At 40.9% G+C, this 22809-nt stretch overlaps 2 protein-coding genes across 2 annotated transcripts; one reads left to right on the top strand and one right to left on the bottom strand.

The window, feature by feature from the left end:
* The first annotated feature begins 2156 nt into the window (after positions 1 to 2156).
* hgd (homogentisate 1,2-dioxygenase) lies at positions 2157 to 9265 on the top strand. Its single transcript, XM_039790660.1, has 14 exons — positions 2157 to 2302; positions 3412 to 3483; positions 3796 to 3884; positions 3984 to 4089; positions 4230 to 4289; positions 4357 to 4448; positions 4713 to 4747; positions 4862 to 4941; positions 5242 to 5341; positions 5834 to 5958; positions 7655 to 7759; positions 7882 to 8008; positions 8491 to 8672; positions 8794 to 9265. The coding sequence occupies exons 1-14, from the start codon at positions 2288 to 2290 to the stop codon at positions 8935 to 8937; spliced, it is 1332 nt and encodes a 443-aa protein (XP_039646594.1). The 5' UTR covers positions 2157 to 2287; the 3' UTR covers positions 8938 to 9265.
* A 2518-nt stretch (positions 9266 to 11783) lies between these two features.
* Positions 11784 to 13287, bottom strand: ndufb4 (NADH:ubiquinone oxidoreductase subunit B4). Its single transcript, XM_039790661.1, has 2 exons — positions 13073 to 13287; positions 11784 to 11933 (listed from the first exon to the last, which is right to left on the bottom strand). Exons 1-2 carry the CDS (start codon positions 13247 to 13249, stop codon positions 11784 to 11786), a joined length of 327 nt encoding a protein of 108 aa, XP_039646595.1. The 5' UTR covers positions 13250 to 13287.
* Positions 13288 to 22809: the final 9522 nt, after the last annotated feature.

Raw genomic sequence — 22809 nt, 5'->3', positions numbered from 1 at the left:
GATCAATACACCCAAATAACACAAAAAGGAAAAAACGCTTTTTCTCAGATAAGCATATAGCCATGTAGACTTAGTTTCACAAGGCTGAGGTCTTCTGTGTTTGAGAGTTCTGCCACCACTCCGATACAATGTTGTTGTTTTTTTTGTGGTGCTATCCTAATGGAAACAGCACACAGCGAGGTCTTCATTGTCCGTAGTATCTAGGTGATTGATTCTGAAAAAGACACATTGCAATGAGTTTTATTTTTTATTCATTTCATTTTTAAAGATTAGAGCAGTACATACAAAATTACTTTCATGTCCATTGTATTAAGGTGGTAAAATAAGTCTTGAAAGCAGATATCTGACAACATTGGCCAATAAAACCAAACAATACTGTGTGTGTGTGTGTGTGTGTGTGTGTGTGTGTGTGTGTGTGTGTGTAGGTGAAACTACCCTTTAAAGAAGGTCCGAGTATAGAAAAAAAGAGGTTAAAATAGCATATACATTGTAAGTAGGAATGAAGGTTTGTGCACTTGTATTTGCTATGATGAAAGGCTACAGATGCCACACAGAATATGCTAGTGTGCGTGTTTGAGAGAGAAAGAGAGAGAGAGAGAGAGATTGCTTGCATAAACAAGCAATCTCTCTCTCTCTGTGCTAGACTATGCCAGGTGAGTGTACCATTTACCATCACGCCATTGAGTTCAGCAGGCATCTAATAACAAAGCATTTATGGCCCACTTACACATGCATAGATATAACTATCAGTAGGCAACAACAGTCTCCTCTCTCCCGTCTCCAGCTATTCCTGCCTCTCTTAAAACACACAGGCACCATCCGGATTGGACCCAAATACTCTAGAATTCTATCATCAGAGTCGGGGATGAAATTAAAATCACTCAATTTCTTTCTCCATACAAGGAGCAGATCAATTTCCGGAGACGGGGACGTGATATTTTCCTGCCATTGGGCTTTCTCGTCTTTGGCACAGCACCCTGACTGGCTGCCAGCGGGGGGCCCGGGCCTGACTGCACGCCTCGCCGGAGAACAGTTACTTCTGCTGTGGCGAGTTTATTTGCGCCTCGCTATAAGAATTGCCATCATTTACCCTTCCCCAACACCTCCCAAAAAGAAAAGAAATTGACAAGAGGGGAAGCGAGGCAAGACTGAGAGAGGCGAAATTGATTCTTTTTGATACATGCTGCACGGGGGACATTAGGTACCCCTCGTTTGACCATCTATTTCAAGAAATGAACTGAATACATTTTTGCCTAAAGTAATATATAGGCCTTTTGGAGGCCTTCTGCTGTTGTTCATATCAAGAGCTTGCTGCAGCATGCAGAGGTTAACCTGTGTATTATGCTGGGTTTTAGGAGAAGCCAATTAATCGAGCAGCTGTACAGGAATGATAACTCACTTTAAATAAATCAGTAAGTCAGCGTGTGTTAAGCATGACGAAGTTATAAGGACATATTGATGAACCTGTGGAGCATAAAATCCAGAGAGATGGTGGCCCCCAACTTTTCAGGCTGCTGACACGTTTTCCGCCATTGCAGTCTAAACACTTATTTTTAGAATAAACTACTAAACGTAGGTTACAAAAAATTTGGGACTGGTGGCCTAAACTGAAAACTCTACTAATAGATTTTTGCGTGTAGATGTTTGTTTTGCAGGACGTGAGGATATGCATGCCACCATTGTTTGCACAAGCAGTCCCAGGGTCACCCCAATTTGACCACTATAACAGACTAATATTGTGCCTGTATACACCATCATGTATAGGCTGCTTATTTATTCTTACTTCCTTATAGCCTACATATGCCTATAATATTTATATTACTAGCTATAATTAGTTGATGATAATCTAGCATCTTCTCCCTTTATCAATATGCAAAAATGTTCTGATAGGATTACAGTTGTGAAACCATAACCTGAGATACAGTCTTCCTTTCCATCGTGAACTGTATAAAATAGTTCCTATTGGTTACATTTATGTTGCATTTTAAACGCAGTCTTGGGTCTTGTTTGTCTTGGCAGTGACACTGGTCCTTGTTTGCGCACATTTTGCCCATCCGACCCCGTCCTTAAAACTTTGCACGAGACCCTGCTGTTGCGTCACAGAGCCCGTCAAGGCCTAATTAAAGCCAGATTGAGAAAGAGCATGAATCCAGCCCCTTTTTCCACGTAGTTTATATACTGGCATGCACGCGCCCTGCAGTGGATTTTGGTCCAAGGGAATTGCAAGTTAATTTGTAACCACTGAGACACTTCAGGACGCTACAGGAAAGTTTTAACACACAGCACAATGGCTGGATTCAAGGTAAGGCAGCGTTTCTATTTAACATTATTTTCAATACTACGATCGCGCCATCATTAACTATAACAGAAGCAGACCCACTGGCTGTAGGGCGGCGTTGCCTTCGACCAATCAGAGTGGTGCATGCAGCAGCTGCCCAGCTGTGGTCTGAGACGCCTCGACAGTCACAGAACAATAATATTTCAGTGGAAAAGCCTCGTGTCAATAAAAACAACATTTTACATACATGTATTTTAGTAACTGCCATTAAAAGTTTCAAACCTCCAAACCATTTAGTGCAGCATGGGCTCTCAGTGTAGGCTACATTCATTATTTCAGTGGTTTGTCGATGCAAAAGCATTCTTATAATGTATTTCAGTATAATGTCTAAGGCGTTAGTGGAGTGTTGTGTCAGCTCATTGGCATACGTTTTCACTCAAAAGCATTTAAGAATGAACGTGACTAAATTACTTATTACCCGATTATGACTGACAGTTCATGCGATTTTAACCTTTTTGCCAAATGTTGTTGTTGATGTTTTTGCCCGTCTTGCTACTCTTAGTTGATTAAAACATTACATAACATTCTTTCTCGAAGAACAACCTGGAGACTCAAAAACGCTTTTACGCACGCACCAAACACGCATGAACGCGCACATATGGAACCCATAGATGCCTGTGAGCGTGCTTTTTTGCTGACCAATAATGACTCAGCAAGATTTCTTTACATTGTGCCAAGTTTCTCTGTTGTAGGGGAAGACATAGTTCAGCCATAGTTGCTTGTGATCAGTGTCAGTGCAGTGCAGAAGAGTAATAATCCTATCATAATTGAAAATATTGATCAAAAAGTACTGTGGATAATTACTCTGTCGCTGTAACACAATAACACAAATAATGGATGACTGCAAGGGGGAAATTTGGCATAACTGCAGTTTGTTTTTATCATAGATCTAATGTGAATCAATGTGACAACAATTAACAAAAAGACAAGCCTTAATGACAAGCCTTCCAATTTAATTATAACCAGCATGAACACATTTATCCTGCATTACAATGAAGCTGCATGGTGTTTACATGTGATTTTTTTATTTTATTTTTCACTTTAACTTGGCTTAACTTGAATGTCGCTTGCAGTACATGAGCGGTTTTGGGAACGAGTTCTCTTCTGAAGACCCTCGCTGTCCTGGATCTTTACCTGAGGGACAGGTAACACACACACCCACAAAAAAACGCATTGGGATCATTGTTTATTTAGTCATTTTGATAAAATGTTTTGCTTAGTGAATTGCATTGGAACACCACTGGAGTTAGGAAGTGTGACTCTTTCATAGTCAGCTTCAGCTTGCCTTTCTTCCTAACATCTATTGAGTCACTCTTAATCATTTGACTAACTGGCCTTATGTGACTGCAAAAGAAAAAATAATCACACACTATATTGTGCTTCAGACAGACCTGTGCGGACACATCACATAACACAAAGTATGAGCACCCTGTCTTAACACACTGGATTCTCTACAGAACAATCCTCAGGTCTGTCCCTACGGCCTCTATGCTGAGCAGCTCTCTGGCTCTGCCTTCACCTGCCCGCGGCCAGCCAATAAGAGAAGGTATGCATCTATTCCTGACATTTAAATCAGCTCACTTAAGACCAAAATGAAGCTTAGACATAAGGAATGACTTAACATTTGTTATTTTTCTTTCTCCAGCTGGTTGTACCGCATCTTGCCATCTGTCAAACATAAGCCTTTTACCGCAGTGCCCTGTGGAAACCTAACAGAGAACTGGAACGAGGTGGAACCTGACCCTAACCAGGTATATAAGGGCTCAAAATGTTTGAGTTCCTGCTAATATTCTAAATATTCCCTATAACACTTGTCTGCACCAAGGAATTCCTTTAAATTCTCTGTATATACTGAATAAGTAGATTCTGACTCTGAGTTTTTTTCTCACAGCTGCGATGGTTGCCGTTCACCATCCCCAAATCTACAGAGAAGAAAGTGGACTTTGTGGCTGTGAGTTTTTTCCTCCCATATTATTTTTTCATTAAAGATGCTCAGTTCACTAATTGTTATGTTGCAGGGTCTGCATACTGTCTGCGGTGCCGGAGATGCCAAATCTCGCAACGGCATTGGCATCCATGTGTATGCCTGCAACACCTCCATGGTTGACAGGTGAGTCTGTATTTGTGTGCAAATATGTCTTATAAGAAATAGATGCATTTCCACATATCAAACAGCTATATGATAGTTAATATTATGATATTATAACTATAATATTTGGGTATACTTTAAAGATAATTTCTAAGCTCTCTCTCTCTGTCTCTCTCTTTCTTTCTTTTTGTCTTTTTCTTTTTCTTTTTCTTTTTCTTTTTCTTTTCTCTTTTCTCTCTCTCTCTCTCTCTCTCTCTGTCTCTCTTTCTCTCTCTCTCGTTCCAGGTGCTTCAACAACTCAGATGGAGACTTTCTGATTGGTGAGGAAAAGGGCTGTTGGTGGTTTTCACTGTGATTCATCACGAGAACAATGATAGCTCAATCCTTGGCCCTTCTTCTCCTTCAAATTTTCTTTTCTCTGTTTGTCGCTCTAGTCCCCCAGCAGGGTAAGATCTTGATCACCACGGAGTTTGGGAAGATAATGGTCGAGCCGAACGAGATCTGTGTCCTCCAGGTGAGGTCTATGTTTTTCATTTCCCCAGTTTTCACACAGAAATGTACCACTGTGTCTGCCCCCACACCCCACTTACCATATTTTGAAAGACATGGTTTGGTACTTCTTCAAAAATTACCGTAAAGATAAATAACAGTACAAAGAGGTTTGAGCTACAGAAAGCCTGACCACCAGGATGCAAGTTTTCCCAAACACATTAGTCCATGAACCCATAAGTCCCCCCCAGCCTCGGTACATCCCACATGTGATTCATAACAGCTGTTCATATCCCCTCACCACCACTTCTTATGTTTTTTCCAGCAAGGGATGCGCTTCAGTGTGGATGTGTTTGGAGAAACCAGAGGCTATATACTGGAGGTGTATGGAGCCCATTTTGAACTCCCTGACCTGGGACCCATAGGTGTGTGTCTGTGCGATGTCTCTGAGTGTGGATATGTGTCTCCTATGTTCATCCTTTCTTTAAAGCGGCCACCAACCTCTTTGTGTTTGTTTCTATTACCTACTGTAAAGTTGTCCAAAATATCTCAACAACTATTGAACGGATTGCCGTAACATTTTGTTCTGGCATTCATGATCCCCAGAAGATGAATCCTAATGACTTAAGTGACCTCCTGACTTTTCCTCTAGCGCCACCATGAGGTTCAAATTTTAGATTTTTAAGCGAAATGTCTCAGCAACTATTGGATTGATTGTCATGAAATTTGGCACAGATATTTAATAATAATAATTACATAGCAGTATGGAAGCAGCGATAGAAGAGAAAGACACTTATGAGTTTATTCTAGATGGGTGCGGCCATTGCAAGGAGCATTGGCCCCTCAGCACTAGTGTGTAGAATTTCAATGTTTTGTGTATGTGTGCATATGTATGACCATTCATGTATGTTTTGCAGGAGCCAATGGTCTGGCCAACCCAAGGGATTTCCTGTGTCCAGTTGCTTGGTATGAGGATCGCACAGTGGCCACAGGTTACACCGTCATCAACAAGTACCAAGGAAAGCTCTTCTCCTGCCAACAGGTGTTTTTTTTGGTGATATTTTCTGTTTTTGTGCGTTAGTACACTCACATGTACACAGACTCATATGGCATACTTGCCCTATTACCGTATTTAGGTTTGCATACGCTTCAGAAAACACCATTGAACCGCAACAAAACAGGAAACTGTCCAAGTGAAGCATATGATCCATTAACTGCTCCTGCCGATTGAATTGCCATCCCTGATGATTTAATATCCAAGTGTTAGCTGTTATCCATTCAGCAGGTTTCCGCCTCGGCTCCCTTATGAGCCTTAATCACTCATAATTAGCTATGGCATTCTGGAGTTCTAGACTGTGTACCTGTGAAGCTTTGCTTTGTAGGAAAAACCTTTTTCCGAGTTAAGCATTCATTTCAGCATATTTCACTCGGGGAATGATCCGCCCCTCCCCAAATGTCCTGTTGGGCGCATAATTGGATCAACACATAATGTCTGAAAGGAGGTTTTTCTACTGAGACAGGGAGGAGGTGGAAGGAGAGGTTTTTTTAGAGGCAGGGGTTGTTACTGTGGAAACCATGTCAAACCACACTGTTATTATTCATTGTATAAACTACACAAGGGCACACAAGTCTTTTTTTGTAGCAAAACAAACATTTTTTCCATCTCTCTCGCTGCCTCTACTTGAGTATCCATGCCCTGTTATGTGCTGGGTGTCGGAGGTGGAGGCTGCTGGCTGCACCTGACCCTCTTTTCCTGGTGTCCACCCTTCCCCGAGCAAGGAGGGTGAGGCTACAGGGGTAAGGAAATATGGTGGGGGGACGCGGGCGTCATCTCAGGGAAGATGCTGCTGCTCCCGTCTGGTCCTGCTGTTTTGTTCCCCCGCAGAGTGCTGAAATTGCTGAAATTAACTTATTATTTGCTCGACTGGGCCAATATGTTTGTGTTTTGTGTGCATGTATGTGCAAGTGCTTGCTCTCCTCCATTTTTTCCTTCACTTTAATCAAATGTAGTAGAGTTACCAAAGATGAATGTCCAAGAGATGCACTGGGTTTCCCGAAGGCCTTTTGGTATCGTAGCTACAGTAAATCTGTGTGGTTAAGGCTTGCTCTTAGTGTTTATTAGTTATGTAATGTGTATGAATTTACTCACGCACGTGTTTGTGTATGCATGTGTGTTTCATTGTTTGTGTGTACTAGCTGTTCGTGGTAGTGTACGTGAGCATGTGTGCGAGGAGCACGGAGGTCACTAAGGAGGCAGTTTGAGTTGTAATGAACTATATTGATTTTAGAGCTGCTGTTGAATGTCTTTTTCGCAGTGGCATTATCAGAACAGAGAAACTATATGAAATTGCTGTAGTTTTAACAATCAAGATAAAGAAATATCTCTGCACCCACTGTTATTGCCCCCCCCCCCCTCCTCCAATAACTGTGCCGCTCCATCAAAATGCTCAAAGTTTGGGAAAGTTTGATTGGGAAGCCAATTACCCCATAATACCTGGAGCCTATTATCACAAAGAACAGGGGGAATGAAAGAGAAGAAAGAAGCACACCCTCTTTCACAATCAACCCTTTTCATTATGACCAGTTTTTTTCTCTTCATGTCAAGAAGTACTCTCTGTGAATTTAAGATTACAAAGACATTATTCATTATTCCTTGTGAAAAGCTCAATTTAAAGTCTCTTGTGTTTACCGCTTGGGCAGACTCGTCTTATTTGTTTGGTTCTGTGCTCTGCACGTAGGGTTTCTCTCCATTCAATGTGGTAGCTTGGCACGGGAACTACACACCTTACAAATACAACCTGGAGAACTTCATGGTTATCAACGCTGTGGCCTTCGACCATGCGGTGAGAGTCATGTTTAAAGACACACTCCAAAATACTACACTACTTTTCAATATACGTACAAGAAATTCATTCATTTCTCTTTGAAGTCTTAATTCTCAAGTCACATATTGATCTTCCTGTAGGATCCATCTATCTTTACTGTGCTGACTGCCAAATCTACGCGACCAGGTGTGGCCATTGCTGACTTTGTCATCTTCCCCCCTCGGTGGGGTGTGGCTGACCGCACCTTCCGTCCACCATACTATCACCGTAAGACCATGATAACACACACACACACACACACACACACACACACACACACACACGCACACACACGCACCGCACACACACATACACACACACCTTGCTTCAACTCTAAAGTGGTTTGTTCACATTTTGCAGGGGAGGACAAGAAGACTTAAACAAAGAATGAGACAATGAATTTTGAGAACTAGGTTGTTGAGATGTGGCTAAAATTGAATCCTTATTTGAATGGAAATGTCCAGTTCTGTCTAGTGAAGCTCATTGTAGTGTATCATGGAAATAATACAAGCCAGTCAGAAGCTGGCATGTCCATTTACACAACCAGTTTCAAGACAGCAGGTGATAACAATCCACCCGCTGTACGGCCACAGCACCTTTTGTCTTTTTTCACCACAGATATATAAGGCCATCTAGTGGAAATCATCGCCTTTCATACAGCAAAGTGTACACGTTAGTGTTGTTACAGCGCCTCCTTCTTGTCACTTTAGGGAACTGCATGAGTGAATTCATGGGTCTGATCAAAGGCCACTATGAAGCCAAAGAGGAGGGCTTCCAGCCAGGAGGGGCAAGCCTCCACAGCGCCATGACCCCACACGGCCCGGACGCTGAATGCTTTGAGAAGAACAGCGCCGCTGAGCTCCAACCTGAGAGGGTGGCTGAGGGAACCATGGTAAAATAAATATACATATAAAGCTTCAAGGTCAACTAGAGAAGCAAAATTAAAAGTTGGAAATCCAATCAGTGCCACCAGTGATTATATCTGTTACATGCATTGTCTTCCCTTCCTTCAGGCTTTCATGTTTGAGTCATCCTTCAGTATGGCAGTGACCAAGTGGGGTCTACAAACATGTCAGAAACTTGACAAGAGCTACTACCAGTGCTGGGAATCTCTCCGCAGCCACTTCAATCCCAACTGGAAGCCCAGCAAAAAGTAGAACAAAGTGAGATGAAATCTGAACCAAATATTGTTATACATGACAAAAAAAAAGGTTGTTGGAACTTGGATTTCTTGTGTTGTTTGATGACATTACAGAAGGTACAACATCATTTATTTTATGCAACTATGCAGGAAACTATGATTTGAGTTGCACTATAAAGATTCATACAAAGATTTGCTGTGTGTAATGAATTACGCTGCATGAATAGTTTCTGTACATGTCAGTCATGCTGAACATGTATGCCTTCTGTATGGCTCTCCTGCTGTACTTTCACAGTTTGGAAATGTAATACACCATTAAATGGAAATTTTAATTTGCTGGAAAACTGAGTGTTAATGTGATTTGTCAAATATATAACACATTTTACCTCTTATAAATAACAAGGCAAATTTATAAGCAATAGAAGGCAGCCTTCTCAGCTCAACACACTCCCAGGTTTTGCTGATGCAGTGGTCTGGTATGACCAGTAAGTTGTGGTGGCTAATGTTGGCAAACTTCAGATATTTCTGTAGAACAGTCACTGAGTCATTTTACTGACTTGAATATTCTTCTCTACTGTGCCACTCACTGATATCCAAAATTCACCACTATCCCATAATTGTCACTTGTGGTCACAGTGGTTGTCTAGCAAGTTACATAGTCACATACAGTCTCCCTTTAAACTAGCTTACTCATGGGCACAGCAGTGATCATTGATGATGAAGACGTGTATCTCATTTACTTTTCCTGTCCAAATTGTAATGTATGTGGCAAGGGATTTTAAGTTGGTGATCTTACTGTCAACGTTTTTCCCTTCAACTAAAATGTAAATTCACTCTTGTTGTCTCCAAGGTGAGCCTCCCTGCCCCAGTGTCTACTGGTTAATATGCTGCTCTAATACTTGTGTCCCTACCCTGGTCTGTGAACATGTAAATTGTGCCCACCTTCACAATATCATGTTTTTCCCACTTTTGCCTCCACCAATCCAAACCACATGACTGTTTTTGACAATATAATTTTATTTGGTTAATAATAATTACACACGCAATTGCATCACTAGAACATAAAGGAGGTCTTTAGACATCGGCGCTCATGAAGACAAACTGAACTTGCGCTCGAGGGTTCCAGCCTTAATCTGCTCCTCCTTCCTATCCTGTAAAACAGACGACAGACGATGGGTTAATATAGTTTCCATGGCAACAAAGTCATATCACCCTCTTCACCTTCCAGACATTTTCTCAATAGCATGTTCTATGAGTGAGCATTTTGTGATTGTCGAGCAGTTTTTTCCCTCCCACAGAGGGAGAAGAACATGATAGCCCAGTAGTGTGACAATTGCACCAAATTTTCTCAAAAATTTCTATTGGCGAGGATTTAGAGGGTGAATCTCCATGACAATGGGGAGGAAAATGAAAGGAGGCAGCATTTCAAATGAAGCTTTTATTTCAAATGTAAATGGAACTGGGAAAAAATCCAGATCAACTGCGCATCTACAACGGAATAATGTGTCCCAATCCTCAACTAAATATCTTTTCAGATCTATGATGCCATTCATGACCAAGTACCACATTTTTGAATTATTTTAGGCATCAGTGTATAAGATTGGCTAATAAAACTTATTTTTAGTGCTATAACATGGTAAAATTACCTAGTGTTACCTAGTTACCATGCCAATATGGTGTATATGCATAATATCAAATAAAGCACTGCTGTTTTGACCACCAGTTTGGCACTGAGTATTGTTAAAAATAACAGCAGAAAGATGCAATGCAAAGAAGACCACAGTAGGGATTGGAAATAAAGCTCAGACACCTGTAGAACAATGGCACTGACTGAGAGAAAGGACTTTAACCTACTGTACCAACATTTTTTGGGCATATCTTCTTGTCTTATTTCTGGTCTTATATTTGGTTGTAGTCTGTCAGTCTTTCTCCTGGTGGAGAATGGAGAAATGGTTCTCTAAATATCAATATTTGTGCCCATGCTTGATGTATTTTGATTCTGTGGGCTGCACGATATGAGGAAAATATCTAATTGTGATTATTTTGACTAATATTGCAATTGCGATAGTATTCACGATATTGGAGGGAATGATCATTTTTGTTTAATTATTCTCTAGGGCTGGGCAATATATCATCAAGATATCATCTTAGATTTTGGATATCGTAATATTGTGAAAGGACGTAAGTGTTGTCTTTTACTGGTTTTAAAGGCTACATTACAGTAAAGATGTATTTTTCTGAACTTACCAGACTGTTCTGTTATTTGCCTTTTCCCCACTTAGACATTATGTCCACATTACTGATGATTATTTTTCTAAAATCTAAGTGTGAAGATATTTTGTTAAAGCACCAATTGTCAACCCTAGAATATCGCCGCAATATCGATATCAAGGTATCTGGTCAAGAATATCGTGATATCTGATTTTCTCCATATCGCCCAGCCCTATTATTCTCATTGTCATTAAAACATATTAAAATGAAAATGATTATGATGATTGATGAGTGACTATAATCACATTTTTTCTTTAATCTGTAGAATACAATCTATAGGCCGGGACGTCCCTGCAGCACCACAACACTTCATTCAGAATGGTTTGACACATATTTTGCCTTTAACAAATATTGCACACCCCCTGCAATTAGGATATTGCACTAGTCCATATTGCGATTTCGATATAATTGCGATTAAGTATGCAGCTCTACTTCATACATTAACATGTGCCTCTGAATCTGTATGAAATAGACGTTAGTTATGCCAAAATCTGGTGGTTATTAAACCTATTGCTTAAGGAGCCACCGGTAAGCCGTGCCATTTATTCATCAACACTGAAAATCAAGCAAGAGTGGTCAGTGCATCTTGTCTCATACCCTGTCTGTCTTGAAGACGTAGTAAAGGACGAAGAGGGGCACAACTCCAAACATGGCACCCATCAGAGATGTCTTGAAAGTGGGCTTGAAGGTTAAGTAGGGGTTAGCGCGTGCGTACACCCAGCGTGTCAGGGCAGGGTCTTCCTGTAAAGACAGAAGTATACAATTCAATTTCAATGATCGCCCTGTATAAACGGAATTGTTGCAGATGAGAAAAAGTTGAAAGTCAAAAAATGATTTACTACAACAAGACAAGAGTATAAAATATATAGTATGACGACCCTAAAGCCCTTTATTTTAATTAACACAATGAAAAATCAAAACACATTAAAACAGCTTTAGGAGGGACAAAGGGAAAAAACTCTGGATAAGCAACAGATAAGGGATCCCTCTGCCAGCACAGACCTTTTTCATAGAGTTTTAACATGTCTTGAACAAAGTACAGGTGTAAATAAAAAAATAAATAATGATTGTTAAATTCCATTTAGCTCTTTTGATTTTAAGGGTCATAGTATTGTGCATGCTGGCTCACACTGTCACAGCTTAATAGGACTCTTGAATAAAAATAAAGCCACCGTTAATATCATTAACACCTGTGCTTTTCTTACTATGACCATAGTCCAAATGTCTGCTGTGAAAAATGCCACAGTGTGTAAAGAATAGACAGCAGTTGCCGTTGTAGTAGTACAATACAGAGAAACGCAATGACAATGATATGTATTAAGTAAATATGTACAAATTGACTAGTTTCATGTACGCTTGTATGTTTGTTTCAGTATGTTAGTGTTAGATGGGACAAATGAACATGCTTGTAATGTTAATTACGAGTCTACAACTGCAACAAAATAGTTAACTGGTTAACGGATTGAAGCAGCTGGAGATGCAGTCTGCACTAGGCTCCGTTTAGTTGTCGCAATTATCTCAACTATTTAACTTTACTTAAAGTAGCATTTTCAATTGGTGTGCATTAACTTTCTCTAGCATATGGCTACACTGTAGCATTTGAAACCATTTAGAAGATATACTACAGAAAGAAACAATACAGATACAAACAGTAGAAGCGATACTGTGACGTTAGTTTTGTCAAAAATAAAACAATATTAATTCCAACCACACATTAACACAACATGCACATAAACAAGCGACGCTAAACTATACCGACATTCTTTAGCTAGTATTACTGGGTTCGTGCAACTTGTGTGCCCTGGAATGCTACGGTTAGCAAGTAACGTTAGCCTGAGCCATTTAAGGGTGACATTGCTCGCTAGCGGGTAGCCACTTACAACGAGCTCTTTTCTGTGCGGGTTATTGAGTTGCGTCTGATACTGCCTCTTTAGATTCGCTCGTAGTGCTGCCCTGTCTTCTTCGGAACGCCGGTGATTCGGCGAAAGGTTGAAATACTCATTTGGATCCAGTGTTTTTGGCCGACTAGCCAAGGGCGCCTCTCGGTAGTCCGCCATAGTTGTTTGATGACGGATGGAATGGGGCGAACGCGAACTCGTGAAATCTCGCGTTGAACGTCCGAATCGTCACCATAGCAACGTCAAACTTTCTGCCGCTGCGTGTGTCTAATGAAACAATGAGCGCAAATAACAGAAATCAAGAAAAGGACGAGAGCGTTCTGGCTGAAAGCGATGATGACTTTCAGTATGAAGAAGTATATCTAGAAGACGACTGGAGTTTGACAGAAGGGGAGGAAGATTTGGAGGCAACGGTGAAAGCTATCCAAGACCGGGCAGAGGCCAGTGCTGCCGCCGCCGCCGCCGCCGCCGCTGCCGCTGCTGCTGCTGCTGCTGCTGCTGCTGCTCCTCCTCCCAGCCCCAACGCGACCTCCATCACACACCAAGCCGAGGCCGTGGATGACTTCTTACGCAACTTTCTCTTTCAAATGGGCATGACAGAAACACTTGATTGTTTTCAGACTGAGTGGACCGAGATGGTGATGAAAGGGCTGGTGGATACAGAACGGGTTGGTGTGGTACCGGACGTGTACACTGAAAATCAGCGTCTGGACAGGGAGCTGAAAAACGCGAAACGGGAGGGGGAGGAGTACAGACTGGCAGTCTCTGCTGGAGCTGAGACACTGGCCAAGGTCCAGAAAGACAGAGACTTCCACCGGCTAAAACATAAGCGTGTTGTCCAGGAGAAAAACAGGCTCATCGAGGAGATGAGAAAACTCAAAGTACAGTGCAACAGCTACAAACCTGCAGTGAAGCGGATGAATGAAAAATACCAAGCAGTTATAAAGCAGACCATGCTGGTGACTTTGGAGATGGACAAGGCCTTAGGACAGGCGACCAGAGCTCAGCAGCAAAACATCTCCTTCTGCGGGCCTGCGGGGGAAGAAGGAGCAGCCTGGACAGGAGAGCCAAGTGTCAAAGGGACAACTCATCCAGTGATCCGACCAAGACCTCCTACATCTGCAAATAGTCCAAGGAGTCAGACTAGGGTGAAGCCGGTGAAGGCAAATGTTTATTGAAATAAATATTAAGTCTAACAGTCTAACTTTCCTATAGCAGGCTGTTAAGCCTCGCTGTACAGTTTTGAGGTACCAACACTTTCCTGAGGTATTTACAGTTTGTAAGACTTTCTGGTTTTATTGTAGTTCAGCAGGAAATGTTGTACTTTGTACTGCACTAGGCTATAGGTTATTTACTGACCATTAGGCCTATGTGTGTAAGATAAGACTTTACACCCAAAACAGTACATGATTAGGCTATATAAAATAGTATGCACATATTTTATTTTATCCCCCATTTCCATTGAGATATTGACACATTGTATTACACGAAATAAAAGTTTTTGATTCTTCTGCCTGCATGTCCAATATAAAAATGTTTGATTAATTATTTGATTTATTATTTTGTTAGTTTTACCTTGATCTCATGTCCATCATGTTCTACCCAGTCCTGGGAAAGCTTTCCTTTTAGCAAAACACTCTAACAATGATTTAAAAAAAACCTATTGTTATATTACATCCATATTGTTTTCATATACAACCATATATATGATCATATCCATAATTTGTCTTTTCATTATTGTCAATATACTACTTTACTGGAGGTAGGGCTGGGCGATATGGAGGAAATCAAATATCACGATATTTTTGACCAAATACCTCAATATCGATACTGCAACGATATTGCAGTGTTGACTATTGGTTCTTTCACAAAATATTTACACAATGAGATTTTTAATAAAGAATCATCAGTAATGTGGATATAATGATTACGTGGGTAAAGGTAAATAATAGAACAGTTACAACAGTCTGGTAAGTTCAGAAAATGACATCACTTTACTGTAATGCAGCCTTTAAAAGCAGGAAAAGACAACAATTATGCCATATTACGATATCCAAAATCGAAGACGATATCTAGTCTCATATCACGATATCGATATAATATCGATATATTGCCCAGCTCTAACTGGAGGTCTCTAAGACATTCATTTAATCAGCCACCTGTCATTGAAGTTCAGACATGTTGCATTGTAGAATATAACCACAAGAGGGCAATCTCTAGCAAGCTTTGGTTACATAACCACAGAGTGAATATCAACTAACTGCAGCTTCAGGTTAGACTAGAAAAGGGAAATTTGTAGCAGCAGGGAATCTGCTGAGCTGCACTCAAAGATAAACCAGTAAAGTACCAGTGTCATTCCTGCTCATATGTGTGCTCATTTTTCCCTTTGACAACCACAGAAATGCTACCACTCAACAGCATGGGGTTTGGATGGAAAAAGCCACTACACACTGTAGGTAGGCAGTAACATTATGGAGCTAATATTGCTGCTGCACTGAAATTACACTAAACTCCTTGTGCAAAGATCACAATCCTTATATTGGCACAGTGCTACATTACTTTCCTAAATTCTTTGCAGCTATGCTTTATTTTGTAAGAGTTTATCTGGTTGTTGTACTTCGTTTTATTACACCAGGATGATGGGATTTAAGTAAAGCTGAACTGTCATATAACACGTTCACAGATATCTCTGTGGCTTTACAATTAGATTATGCAATACATAGATTTAACTCCTTACACAGAAGTTCTTTTTCTCCCTCTTCTCACACTTCATACTGGAGTTGTAGAGTACAGAGATGCTGAGAGAGCTCTTTGATCTGGAGAGGCGAAGCTACAGTATGTGTGACCAAATGATTTATTGTCCTCTCAGGACCTCTAAAGCACCACCCGCTCTGCAGTTTTGAAACATTCATTTATGACTTCAAAATTCAATGTGAGACCACACTCCTGGGCCAATAGGCCTTCTCTCTCTCTCTCTCTCTCTCTCTCCGCTCTCTCTCTCTTCTCTCTCTCTCTCTCTCCATAATGTTCAGAGAGAGATTTAGCCTGAAATGAAATATTAATATGTCTCTGCCCTGGCTGGCATCAGAGTTGAAATTTGGGAAGTTTCTGTGCTGTGTGCACAATAGCAACAAAAAGTCTTTTTTTCTCCCCTATTTCTTTACTTACAGCCTGCGTCCTTCATTTCCTCACCCCTTTATGTCTTCCTTTCCAAAAAACATTTGGTATTTTATTCTTTATCGTACATCAGTGATGCTGACTGACGTTTATGTGGATGCACTCACTGTTCAAAGCTTCTGACAGATAATCAGGAGATAAAGATGTGATATAGACATGGAGGCAGTTAGAGACTGGGAGATGGAACATGAATGAAAAGGCATGGAGGATTTCTATCAGCAGTCTGTGCCACCTTGCAAGACGTAATCACACCCAGTAATCAGAAGTTGTTTTGCGCTGTTTTGGTCTTTCAAAATGACATCAACATGCTTGGAAAGTAGAAGTAGGTTTCTTTTTCGACCACAAGCTATAAGTACTTTTCTCCTTGTTCCTCACCAATGATCCCTGAAGTGGTTTGTAGACTTAGAGACAATGACCTAATGTGTTATGCATGCTCTTTGGTACTCATACTATTTCTTTGCCCAGATACTCTATTAAAGGTGCTCTAAGCGATGTCACGCGTTTTAGGCTACAACATTTTTTGTCACATACAGCAAACCTCTCCTCACTATCCACTAGCTGCCTGTCCCCTGAACACACTGTAAAAAAACAGGGTCTCTGTAGACAGCCCAGGCTCCACAAACGCCAACAAAAAAACACTGTGCCAACCTGCACCACGAAACATAATCAGTCTTCCAGTGTTCCAGCCAATAACCGAAAGGATTTGAGTGGGGGAGTTGGGGGGTTAGTGCGCAGAAGCACGGAAGGGAGGGAGAGGGGACAGGATGAGGAGGAGGGAGGGGCGAGTTAGCCTCGTTTTGTTTGAAAATACTTCGAACGTCAACAAGAAGTGCCATCACCCAACATCACTTAGAGCACCTTTAATCTGCTGCCCTTGAGGAATGTTACTAAGGAATGTTATGTTCCTTACCACCCTTGGTTTCATCTACAGTAGGCCTACATAATTGTGCCAATTTAGAGCTTTTGTAAATTTCACAAATTAAGCAGGATGTTTCCAGCTAACATTTTGTACCTCATATACCCATACTACCGTTTTCAGCTGGCCCGCCTCTCCCTCCCTACTTATTCCTCAGGTCTGAAGAGACATGGTTTTCTTTCACAGCCTTTATAAGAAGTTTTCAACTTTGTGGCTTCATCTTGAATACGTCAGGCTGATTGAAATTCCTCCACTGCCTGCCTGGCTCCCTGTGCTGCCCCCTCAGCTCCTCTCTCCACTGACAGCCCTGTCCACTTCACAGCCCGCAACGACCTTTGTGTCATACCAAAGAGAAAGGAGAATGAGAAGGAGAAAACTTACGTTCCAGCCGACTTGGCTCAGGCTAAAGCAAACCTGCCTCTCGTCCCTTTATCTCTCTGCATCTGCGCCTATTTCTCACTGAATCATTTGTCTTGTTTATGTACTTAAGTACACCCAGCTTTGAATTTTGATTGATTGATTGAGAGAGATTGCTTTAGCCTAGTTACCAGCCATATATATGATGTGTTGGCTCCTTATTCCTCGATATATTTTTAAGAAATGCTGCTTTCCCAATTCATCATCAATTCTCTCTGCCTTCCTATTCTTATCTATATCTATGAAATTGATTCACCCTGTCTGAGAGTATTCTCTTCTTAATAAATCAGCTTTCCATGGACCTATGTAGTGGGCAGCGGGTCAAACTCAGCAGTATTTTCTGCTTTAATGTACTGAGCAGGGCAGAGATGGGGCCGTGGCAGTGAATAAGCAGGCATCCATCATCTCCGAGGAGAGCTATACAGATGAATTGCCCAGAGACTGCATTTTTCTTTCAGCTATGCTCGTCTCAGCCCTCAACTTTTACATCAACTTTCAGATTTCTCTGGCAATATTCACCCCAAAGCTAAAGAGATTCATTGCCTGTGAATTACTATGTGGGGACCCCTGATGCCTGGGCTGTCGAGATCAGTACCAGCATGTTGTCTTTGGCATGTGAACACCTTGTAAAACCAAGATTAAGATTGTAATTTCTTTGCTTCTATTTGGTTAAAGGACAATTCCAGTGCAAAATGAACCTAGGGGTTAATAACACATGGGTACCGAGTCGACCATTCTCTGGGATATGTTTTCATGCTAATCGAATGTGACCAGTTTTAGCGTGAACCGCTAATTAGGTTGTAACGCTAGTAGTCGGGGCACTGTTAAAGTAAAAAGAAATCGCTAATTTATACCACTAACAAGGCTCAAAATAGCACCACACTTCCACGGTAGCATAATGAGGGTCCCTACATGTAAACCGAATCATTGAGAACTTTGTAAGTGTACAGACAGTTTATTATAAAGAAAATATTATTTTCACCCATGATTTTTGTGAAAATCCACATGCTATAATTCACAAATAACGAAGTGAAATTACACCAGTCACCTCTCGTTGAAATCATCCAAACTATATATAAATAGATCCTGTGTTAACAAGTTCGATAAACATTTATTCCAGGCCGTAAAAGAGACATAACAAACACACCAGGCCGTCTTTTGAATAAGGAACAAACCCATAAACTCCCAAGATCATATGAATGAAGTATAGACCACTACAAATCTACGAAACCCCTAACTACTCAAAAGAGAACGCGAATCACAAGCTCAAAACTTCTCCATATAAATTTCGAAGAACAAAATAAAAAAATAAAATTCTGCAAAAACGATGATACTGGTTTTTTTATTTTTCTTATTTACTTATTCCAGAAATGTGACAGGTCAAAGTCAGGGGCGAATACTTTAGGCACTGTAGTTTATAAAGACAGTACCGTTCGCGTATACAGGCAGGCAAATTCAACATGGATTATAGGTCGAAAGTTGAATGAACGAGTGCTTATGTCCTTTCGATTTCTTAAAGGTTGAGTTGTTGTTGCCCATAACACGCTAGCATTCTGCTAATGAATGCTGATTGGTCAGTGAAGGACTGATTACGACCAGAGATCCTGCTTGACGGCGAACCAGAATGTCAGAGTGAATATTTTGGCATGGTCTTTAAAACATTAGCAAACCTCTTTCTAGCATGTGTATTGACAGGGAGAGCCGAACCTGTCAGCTGTGTTGTTGATGCCTCAAGAGAACAAAGGAAGTGACTCAGAGCTTGCTGTAAAGCAGTATCTCTGGCCGTACGATGTGTATGACGACATTGACATTTGAAAAGGCGACTTTAAAAAAATCTAACACCCAGCAGTGTGTATTTTCTTTGCCTCCCCTTTTGAATGCAACATTCAAATTACTAGACAAAAAAATTATATCCTGAGAAAAGTGAATTTTGAGGGGTATAGCTCCATAGAGTCCCATTCATTCTGCCCTCGCCCGTGAGCGCCCTATAGTGGAACCAGAGTGGAACTGCAACCAGTTCAGAAGCCGGAAGTATTGAGAGAGTGGAATTTTTTCCCTTATTAGAAATTCTTTGATTCTACCTTCATATAGCATACAGACATGATATCAGGTTAACTAATCTAACCCTTGGTAAAATGTGTTGATCAAAACTATTCCTTTAAACTAACTGTATCCAATTGAAACCATTCACAACATCATAGCAGGGGTACACTCTATGACTGTAGCATCAACCTTTTGCATTAACTGTAGTTCATGTCATTAGAGAATGTGACTACAAAGTTTGATCTAAATTAGATTTCAGCAGTGTCAAAGACATTTTGTAGACCTTTTTGTTTTTAGCAACAAAATGAAGGCAATGCAGTTGGCAGACTGCCTCTGGATGTGCAGATGAAGGCTTTGTTTATAAAAGGAAGCTGACAGATCCTGGAAAATCATTGAGTTCTGCATTGGCCCATAAATAACCCTCCCGCTGCCATACATGTTGAAAGGTCAGCAGGCTAATATATTGAGCTGACATCACAACACTGTTACTGAGGACTTACACATATCAGACATACATCTTGATTTGTCTCTCTGTCTTTCTGCCTTTCCTTCATTAGGACCAGAGTGATGTGACAGGGCCGGGCTGCTGTGACAGCAGTTAGAGTCTTGACAGGCAGAGTAAGGGAGGCTGTTTGTGGGAGGTGATGTCAGGTAGAAGAGGGGTGACAGAGGTGAGGGAAGACAGCCTACGCCCTGTATCTGATCTGATGGGAAGTGGCAGGACATGAAGAGAAGCAGCCAAATTCTGCCTGAAAGCGTGATCATAGTGTGAGGTCAGCGGGAACAGGAATGGACGAGGAGAACCACTCTAGGAATACTGAGTAGGGTTAAGGAATACCTTGTCTTGACTGTCAATCACAAATAAATCACACTTCACAGAGAATCTGCAGTTGCTACAATACTTTATTTACTTTTACGGCTCGATGCAATGATGTTAAAACATAATTCCAGTTTATTCCAACTTGTGTTGATTTTTTTTTAAAGTTTTGGCCTTACGCAGTTATGATAACATTACAGTGAGCAAAGTAACTGCTGTGATCTAGGAACACAGCAACATTGCTACACTGTAGACTGCCAGTCCGAAAAACACAAGCTGTTTGACTATCAGACAGGTTGTAAACAAGCCAACAGTAGAAATATTTTAGGTGTGCTCACTTTTGGTTTTACCTCCAAGTATAAAATGTTGCTAATAATCCCTCATTGCGTAGGAAAACTTTATGCAGTTTATGTCAACAAAGAACCAAGAAGTATATAAATGTGATGGATGTTGACAACAGTTTGGCCATTTTACCATTCATTTTCTCTTTCAAATAAAAGTTGGCTAAGACTGACAATCAGACTACATTGCCATTTTGTTTTATGTTATTCATTGAGCTTGACATTGTGTTAATGTTAGCCAATTTGAAAAACCCGCCAGTAGTGATATCAGTCCCCTGTCCCACCAAAAACCTTAGTGGTTGCTAGGAGAAGTTTTAGCTAACCCTTTTCACCTTATTCTAAGAAATATGTAAACTTTTTGGGGAATACACTTCTTACCAAGAGTTAGAAAAGAACATTGATTCTGCTGCGTCGGTCACTTCCAAGCTTTTCCATCGCTATTTTTGATAAATGTAGCTAACTAGCTAGTAAGCTGGTGTCCCCATTCTTATTACTGCTTACTAAGCGGTGAATCGTTTCTCTAGATGGGCACAACCGCAGAACTATCTGAATTGCTGAACAAATCAGAGATGTGGCTGGTGATTTAAAGTGTGGAACCAGGAAAAGTCTGGCTAGGATTTAGTTTAAAACCTGTATAGTCATCTGTCTGCTAGTGTTTTTTGACCCATCACCCTTTTTTCAGCTATGTTGACGCCATTTTTTTCCCTCCTGATTTCAGCAATTAACTCGGTGAGTCCATTTTATCACCAAAGCTACAAAAAGACCCAGTTTGGTATTATCCTTTAAATAGAACAACACTGTAATTCAAATTGCGATGAAAATAAAATACAAGACAGTGAATTTCATCACTGGATGGTTCTGCATAGTGTAGTTCCTGACTCAGGGTTAATCCTATATCTCCCTTTAAAGACAAACCATAGAACTTGTTTGTGACTGACTTTTTCCACATGTTGTTTGGGATGAGATGCTCCTGTCAACAGAAACTAATACTTACGCTGGGGTTTTCCGCTGCTTGAAAAGGATGTTGACTGTAAGCCACTAACTACATATGAACCTGACTGAAGCTTTTATGGGAAATTGTGACATATCACTCTGCTTGCGCCATTTCCGACCACAATCCTATAGATTGAAGGCTTCCAAATAATTTCTTTCTAGTGATTATCATCAGCTTTGTTCTCAAGGGGATGACTGAACCTAAAACAGGGAGGAAACAATGCCACACACCATTACACCAACCGCATTGACTGAAATAAGCTGTAAGGATTCCCTTTGTGTTGACCTCACACAGTCACACATGCTCAGATTGAAGTCTGAACTTTGATTTAACATTTATATCACTGTTATATTATATATCACTACAATTATAATATTGATTTTTAGGATGGATCTGTTTGTGTGTCTTTGTGTGTGTGCTTAGTGTCTACAACTGATGTGCACACACTCAGCCTTGTTCCATTAGGTCATCAACTATGAGTTTTCCCAGGATGCATTAGCCCAAGGGTACAGGCAGTTAGTGATACCCTGCTGGTAGCTGTCACAGACTGTGTGTGTGTGTGTGTGTGTGTGTGTGTGTGTGTGTGTGTGTGTGTGTGTGTGTGCGTGAGTGCTTGCATGCGTGTGTGCGTGCGTGCGTGTTGATGAAGATGACAGGGGAGTGGGCTGAGGCTGTTTCTCTTGTTGCCTCTAAATAGGAATAATAAGCGCTTGGTCCTTATCAGAGCATCACTGTTTTCTGAGAAATCCGAATGGCATCCTGTGGTTGTTTGTCACCAAGACAACACCAAGCTACCAGCTAATTCAGGTTATCTGATGGGTATGTCAGCAGCTCAGAACCTTACACTTGTCTATATTCTCCCAGAGCAAGCTGCTGAAGCATATTCAGCATCACTTATGTGCTCCAGAGAAAATGCCAAGTTTATAAATAACATTTTGTTGGGTTATTTTTTCCCTTTTGCTCTCTGTTTGTGTCTATAAAACCATATTAAAATGAGACCGAGTACTGCTTACC

The sequence above is a fragment of the Perca fluviatilis genome, chromosome 22 (genome assembly GCF_010015445.1).
Source record: "Perca fluviatilis chromosome 22, GENO_Pfluv_1.0, whole genome shotgun sequence".
NCBI classification, from domain to species: domain Eukaryota; kingdom Metazoa; phylum Chordata; class Actinopteri; order Perciformes; family Percidae; genus Perca; species Perca fluviatilis.
The sequence above is the reverse complement of the archived record's forward strand: the minus strand, read 5'-3'. Positions and strand labels throughout refer to the sequence as shown.

What these genes read in the sequence shown, in the direction of transcription:
- hgd (XM_039790660.1), top strand. An exon ending in ACGAGATCTGTGTCCTCCAG is followed by an intron (nt 4,942 to 5,241) that starts GTGAGGTCTATG and finishes TGTTTTTTCCAG; the next exon opens with CAAGGGATGCGCTTCAGTGT. An exon ending in CCGTCCACCATACTATCACC is followed by an intron (nt 8,009 to 8,490) that starts GTAAGACCATGA and finishes TTGTCACTTTAG; the next exon opens with GGAACTGCATGAGTGAATTC.
- ndufb4 (XM_039790661.1), bottom strand. Translation starts at nt 13,249, where the DNA reads ATGGCGGACTACCGAGAGGCGCCCTTGGCTAGTCGGCCAAAAACACTG. An exon ending in CGCACAGAAAAGAGCTCGTT is followed by an intron (nt 11,934 to 13,072) that starts GTAAGTGGCTAC and finishes CTGTCTTTACAG; the next exon opens with GAAGACCCTGCCCTGACACG.